General features: G+C 49.8%; 1 protein-coding gene across 1 annotated transcript; it reads right to left on the reverse strand.

Moving 5' to 3' along the window:
- Positions 1–3,643: 3,643 nt before the first annotated feature.
- GMORB2_7084 (Methyltransferase domain) lies at positions 3,644–5,345 on the reverse strand (the record flags this gene model as incomplete). The annotated part of the gene is made up of 4 exons (XM_035469049.1): positions 3,644–4,118; positions 4,209–4,419; positions 4,793–4,822; positions 4,982–5,345. 4 exons carry the CDS (start codon positions 5,343–5,345, stop codon positions 3,644–3,646), a joined length of 1,080 nt encoding a protein of 359 aa, XP_035321429.1.
- Between the last annotated feature and the right edge of the window lie 2,023 nt (positions 5,346–7,368).

A 7,368-nucleotide genomic window follows, 5' to 3' on the forward strand; every position in this document is an offset into this window, starting at 1 on the left:
CCCTTTTCCTCCTCCGCACACGCCACACACACAGACGGCACACGCACACAAAAATGAAGACCTCATCTCCCATAACCCTACACACGAACACACGCACACAAATGAGAAGAGTAAAAAGTAAAAGCTGGAAGAGAAAAAAAACCCCAAATGGGAGAATATGAAGAGAGAGAGAAAAATTGAAAATGGAAAGAGCACACATAGAATACACCCCCCCTGTGACTCATAAATCGATCCTGCCATGTATTCGCTCCCAACCCATCATCTATCTGTATTGATGTCCAAAGACGTGGCCGTGACAGGCTCTACCGTCTTACCAAATCTATAGTGCGAGAGTAGTTACCGGCCTGGAGAGGAATATTTTACAATGGCTACACCAATGAACTCGTGCTCCCCTTTACCTCTCTCTCTCTCTCTCTCTCTCTCTCTCTCTCTCTCTCTACTTCATATTATTATTACTTTGTGGAAAAAAATGTTACATCTACCCCCCCCCCCCTCCCCAAGACGAATCGGGCTTTCCCAAGCTGCAGGCACGATTGGCGCTCCCGTCGTCTTTAGTGTCCCCACTTCTTCTTCTTCTCATTCTTCTTCCCGGCCGCTCTTCCCACGAGTTGATGCCGCTACTGCTAGTACTACGAGTACATGTACAGATTATGGTATATATATACAGAGTATATATGCAAACTTCACCAGCAACCGCTACAACTGTCTGCAGCTCCCTCGTAACTCCCCTGTAACTGCCCTGCATCGCTTCCTGCGCTGCTACTGTCTACTGGCAGCTAAGAAGAGAGAGAATTAACGTTTCCCGGGGCCACTCTCCGTACTCCCGGGATGACACTGTGTTTTTACTAGTCATAGATATCACTTCTCCAGTACATGTAGTATTAGTAATACTACTGTTACTGTCCAGCAGTCTTTTTTTTTTTGACCGCTCGTCAACAGAGAAGAGATTTTTTTTGGTTGTAATAATAAATTAGAGGTTAACAGCAGATTTTTTGTTTTCTAAAAAATAAAAATAAGACTGCACATCTCACCGACTTTAACCGACTGAGAAGAAGAAGAAGAAGAAGAGAGGAAAGACAGCTAATAGGGAAGAGGACGGATCTGTCCTAGAGAAAGAAAGAAAGAAGAAGAAAGAGCTCTATACAGCATCTTGCACCTCACACACACACACACACACACACACACACACCCCTCCTTCCCTTTTGTTGTTGTCGCTTTCCGCCTCATGGCCTCACTCTCGACCTCCCTTCCCCTCATGCGACTGTACCCAACCGGAAGGGCGACCAGCTTTGGTTGCTGTCGTCTTCTTCTCCTTCTTCGCACACCTTCTTCCCTCGGTGCATCGACTTGTCAAACACCCTCTCTTCAAATCCCATCTGACCAATGATAAAGCCTGACTAGCAATGAAGATTTCAACTTGCAACTTGCATGATACTCTCTCTGCACCGCACTGCACTGCCCCTCGTGCTCATGCGAGACCGACACGTACGTTGGCTTTTTTCTTTTTTTTTTGTGTGCGTGTATGTGTGTGTCTGTATATGTGTCTGGTCCATCTACCTATTCTGTCATACCGGTCCGATTTGTTGTTGCTGCTGCTGCTGTTGTTGTTGTTGTTGTTTTCTTTTTTCTTTTCCTTCCCCTTTCCTTCTAGGCATGACTGTTCTTCCTTCTTCCCCAATGGTTATACAGGCTTTCTCAGTATGTTGATACAGATGTATGCCCAGTCACCCCATCCCCTTTCATCCCAACCTTGACATCGCCGCCCACAGCTTTCCATGTCATCTGTCCCTCTCCGCCCATCGTACAGAAGACACGATGTTGATGATGAGAGCCGAGAGAGAAGGTGAAAAACACCACCCTCGCAATCATCCTACATCATGACGTCTTGCCACGACTGCCCTGACGTCGTGTTTGTCGTCCCTCCCCCCTCTCCCAAGTTCTTTGGACCCGATGAATGCCCAATCATCACGGCAAAATGCTATCCTGTATACCTGATTGGTCTCTTTTTTTTTGTTCTTAAAAAAAAGGAACAAGAAAAAAGAAGACATGTCTTGTTTTTTCTTCTTCTACTCTTCCCTCTGTATTACTTTTCATCATTGTCATCATCATCCGGGTTTCACCATGATGAAATGAAGTGAAGAAAGGGGTTTTTTTTTTTTTTAAAAAAAAAAAAAAGAAAGAAAGAAAGAGAGACAAATGAGCCAATGAAAATAGTCATGTTGACAACGAGAGAGAAAATCGGAGAGACGAGCCAACAAACCTCACTTACGAGCTACTACTCGCGGTCCGTCCCGGGAACTTGTAAGACCGGCGCGACGCTTAGTCGGACGGGACTAGACTAGAGACTAGAGGAAACCCTCACCACTAGGACACATCCATCGCCAAGCAGATACTGATACCTGCCCTGCTCTGCTCACACTGTACGTCTTCGCGCTCTTCATGATTCGCCATGCGCAAATCTCTCCCTTCCTGTCCTCCTCGAAATCTCGCCCAACATGCCATCGTGACAAGTCAGCTTACAGCAGCACCTGGTCTAACCGGTGCGTCGGTCCCGACCGTACCATCGATGCATCTCCCTCGCCCACATAATACCCTTTTCGCCTTACTCTCTCTGCAAGTGATTCCATTCCCCTTTCAAGTCAGGGGGAGAGAGAGAGAGAGAGAGCCTTTTATTCTTCGTCCCCTTTCTCTCCTTGATATCCGCCATGACTCACATAAATACCACAACATCGTTAACTTTTGCCCCTCAACCTCCTCGGCAAAAATAAAAAAACTGGCTAAACCCTTAAATTAAATTAAATGAAAAATAAAAGCGTTGATGATATATCAATCATATATCCTCGTGACTTGTTCCCTTCCCATCATCTTGTATGATTGATACATATCATTGCTACCCTATAATCCACAGATATAAAACCGGGCAGCAAGCGAGCACGCGCGATCAGGCCCATCTTCTTCATTTTCGACATCAACCTAGTTTTCCTGACATGTGATGTGTGTTGGTGACCAATGACCGCACACTCTCTCTATATAGATTACAAGTGCTTGCATCCGTGGTTGATGGGTCTCGGGTCTTGTAGATGACGTGGACGTGGGACCTGTACATCGTTGCAGCGTTGCAGCGTTGCAGCTATTCGCGAGAAGACTTCAGGTCTGCGTACATGTAATTCATGATATACAGCACGTATGATTGATTTTCTCTTCTTTTCTTGGTGTAAGACAGAGGGGAAATACGTGTATGATTTTCCATTCCAAGTTATGCAGGGTAGGTGAAGGGGCGGGGGGCGCGGGGGGGGGGGGGGGGGGGGGGGGTTGGGGGGGGGAGCCACAGCTCTAGGGTAAGCAACTCCAGTGCGCGTCGTGGTCTCCCTCGACGTGATGATACCAAGATGTAGTCGTGATGAGAAGAGGTGTAAAGCTGAAAGTGCAGAGAGGAAAACAGGGGTGAAAGCGGGACCGGTTCGCAGAGGATAAGAAGAAGAAGAAGAAGAGGAAGAAGAAGAAAAAAAAGGAGTCATATACTCTTTTCCCGAAAAATCATCATGTCGTTAAAACAAAAACCCACAAATTCATCCAGAATGAAGAGATAAAGAATAAAAGAAGAAAGGAGAGGAGGAAGAGAGAGTTTCCCCGACGTCCAAAGCTACGCCGCATCGAGAGGCTTCCTCCCGAACACGCTATCAAAGGGGAAATACGTGTGGAAGACGGGGAGACCCCTGCTCTCCTCCGTCAAGGCCTTGCGCACGTCGACGAGGAACATCTCGATCTGGACGTTTGTCCACCCCAGCCCGTCGCGGAACGGCTTGCGCGCCAGGCCGTTGAGGCCCCAGAGGCAGACGTCGCGGAGGATGTGGCCGCACTCCTGCAGCTTCTTCTTCTTGGCCCACGGGCCGACGGGGCACTTGAGCGACTTGACCTTGACCGACTCGAACCCGGCCTCTATGAGCTCGTCCTGGCAGCGCGCTATGCCGTGGACCTCGGACCCGAGAGCCGCTAGGCCCATCTCCAGGTACGTGAGGAAGTCACGCCAGGCGTAGGGCCCGTCGCACGACGAGTCGTCGCAGGCGGCCTTGTAGTGGAACTCCTGGATCTCGAACCATCCGCCCGGTTTTAGGTGGCTGTGGTTGGTCGGGCTACAGTCAGTCCTCGTTCTCCTCTCCCTCGTCCTCCCTCTTCCCTCCTTCTCCTGCTCGGGAGGATTGACCTACCGAAATATCCTGCTCCACAACTCTGGTCGATCCCGCACCGCGTGCAACGTGTGGCGTATGTGGATGAAGTCAAAGTGGTTGTCCGGGTACGTCCACCCGGCCTCGTGCTCTATGTCGTCGACGACGAACGATACATTTTCCGGGATCCAATCGGGTTGTATGGGCGAGAGGTCCATGCCGTGAAAGGTGGATTCGGGGTACAAGTCTGCCACTGTGACGGGATCAGCTTCCTGTCTCCTCTCTGTCGCCATGTCTTCCTTCTCTCTCTAATTCCATTATTCTTTCCTGTATCGACCATCTTCTTCCTCCTCTCTCCATACCACGCCATTTTGTGTGGTGAGAACGGAGAAGACGAGGGGAAAGAAAAGATGGGTTGTCTCTTGCGAGAGAGAAGAGAGAGACAATTTTCTACCCCTTCATCCGTCAACGGCCTAACCCCGCGCCGTTCTGGTCCCGGCAGTCTGGGTCACGCACGCACGATGGCCAAAAGGGTATGGTATGACGAGTCATGACCAATCGATCGGGTGATGTAATGAATGAGAGAGAAGGAGAGGAGAAGGAGAAAAAAAAGGGTTCCAACATACAGTCTATGCACCATTTTCCAGTTCCAGTTCCTGGAGAGAGATGAGGTCAGCATGAAGATGTGATATATGATGGCAGAGGAAAAGAGACAGCGAAGAAGAGAGAAGGGTACAACTGATAGATGCAACAACCTCCTCCCCCCCCCCAACAACAACAGCAGCAGCAGCAGCAACAACAACAAAGAAACGTACCTAGATCAAGTACCTCGATCCCGGCCTCGAGTTCCTTATGGAGAGGTGCGTAGAAGAATTCTCCGTCGCAGAGGTAGACGGTGAGATTGTGCTTGAGGTCCTCACGGTTCTGCTCCGTCTCGTCGTTGGGAAAGGCGTACTTGCCGGCGTGGTAGGCGTGGTACCTCAGACCCCCGTCGACAATGTGCTGGCGGATGCTGTCGGTCAGGCTGCGGGTGTCCTCGTCGACCGGGTCATCAAACTCGCCCTTCTCGATGGACTGGATGACGGCGACGTCGGTGGACGTGCCGACGGCGATGAGGGATCCGCTCGTCGACGAGGATGACGGCTTTCGCGGGTCATCCAAAGATTTCGAGTCAGGCATGGCTGTGTATGTGTGCTCGTCTTCTCTCTTCTTTTTTTTTTTTCCTCTCTCTTCTCTTTCTTTTTTTTCCCCTCTCTTACTTTCGTATAGTCTACCACTTCACAAGCTTTCAGACCTCACTCGAAAAGTGTTGATTGGTAGGGACAATGAGAGATTTTGGTGAGAGGGAGGGAGGGGGAGGGAGAGAGAGAGAGAGAGAGAGAGAGAGAGAGAGAGACAGATCGCATTCAGAGTTCCAACCCAGAATTTTGGTAATGATGACCCAAGAAGCTTCGAAAAAGAGGAGATGGAGAAATGGTTTAAAAAAATGCGCTAGGGTACTAAGAGTACTTCGTATCATACGGGCAAACCGCCATGGCGGGACACCCGAGCAAGGAAGAAGGGAAAAAAAAAAAAAAGATGTGGAACCACGCAGGCCGGGTCTGGTCAGTCTGTACCAAGTGGAGAAGGACCACACGCAGCATGAGAAGGGGGGAGTAAGGAAGAGCGAGCGAGCGAGCGAGAGAGAGAGAGAGAGAGAGAGAGAGAGAGAGAGAGGAAAAGTATACTACGAGTAATAACCGCCGTGGAGGACCCTGCTAGGGTATTGCTACTAAATGTACATGTAGTGTTCCCTTTGGGTCGTCTGTCCCCTCTCATCCTGGTGCTGTGGGTACAGTAGGTTCAAGGACCATAGGACTAGTGTCGATAGTTACGGAGTAGGACATGGCGTGTGATTTTAGTGTGGGAGGGGGGGAGGAGGATGGTGAGGGGGATGATGTCGTGGTGAGTGAAAGATGGTCAAGATGGTGGTTTTTTCTTTTTCTTTCTTTCTTTCTTTCTTTTTTCTTCAATACGTACGTTAGTCTGCATGGCGGTAACCAATAGAGGGAATCGGTGAGATGCACGGAGAAAGAGAGAGGGCAGAGAGAGATGGAAGCAAGAGCGTTTCTGCCCCTCCGATCAGTGAGAGCATCGCAGGAGATGGGGTGGAGAGGTCCGGGAGAGAGGCGACGTATAATACCGAACTATGCAGTAGCTATAACGGGTTGCTGAATACGTCGTACTCGGTAATTGGGGAGGCGACTGTGGGACAGCATCCGTTCAATGGCAGGTAGGTGAAACGACGTACTCGTACCTTTAGCAGTCGAAGGTATATCATCACCCGTACCCGTATCCGTACACACGCAGAGGGATCTTGATGGGAGGAAGGAGAGGAGGAAGAGAGTGACGAGAAGAGAGGTGGGCTCTGAAGAGAGGAAGATGCTCGTAGTACTGGTGTATTACTCATAGAAGAAGTAGAGGAAACCTTACAGATGAGGCATTCCAGAGCATCATGATTCTTCAAGAGGAATCGGCAGGTGCAGACAAGAGCCAGAAGAAGCTCCTTCCTTGTTCTTGTTCTCTGGTTTTTTTTTTTCTTTTTCTTTTTTTTTCTTTTTTTCTTTTTCAACTGTCATCTGCACGCGAAGTGGCTTGCACTAGAGAAGCAGTGACAGGGCGAGCTGTGCCAGGTGCCAGTGACATCCATTAGAGAGTACTCGTACGAGTAGGGAGTAATATTACTGGGCTGTAGGTATCCATGTACAGGCCGTACATATATTACTGCTCGTAGGCAGTTATAGGCTGTACGAAGAATCGACAGGTCAATACGTGCTATCATAGGCTGTACGAGTACATACATGTACGGAGCAGGCTGTAATCTGTACTTGCTGTAATGATAATAATATTACCCAGACCGTACGAGTAGCCGGCCTCTCCCCCTCGCTCCAGTACCGCTGAACCGGTGCGCTGGAGCCACTTGACGCTACCGACCTGCTAAGAACCCTGTTTCTTGTGGGGCCTACGTCACGCTAGTCCGGACTCCTGGGTCCGTCTTTTTTTTTTTGGCTCTTTCTTTTCCATCTCTCCCAGACCACCGGAGGGCTGGATTTGGGGGAGGGGGGGGCGGGGGGGGGGGGGGGGGGGGGGGGGAGGCTGTGGTGTGGTGTGAAGTTGGATTTTGACGTGTTTATGTTGGACAGAGGGGGGGGGGGGGGGAGAA

Source organism: Geosmithia morbida, assembly GCF_012550715.1.
Source record: "Geosmithia morbida isolate 1262 chromosome Unknown scaffold_7, whole genome shotgun sequence".
In the NCBI taxonomy this organism is placed as follows: domain Eukaryota; kingdom Fungi; phylum Ascomycota; class Sordariomycetes; order Hypocreales; family Bionectriaceae; genus Geosmithia; species Geosmithia morbida.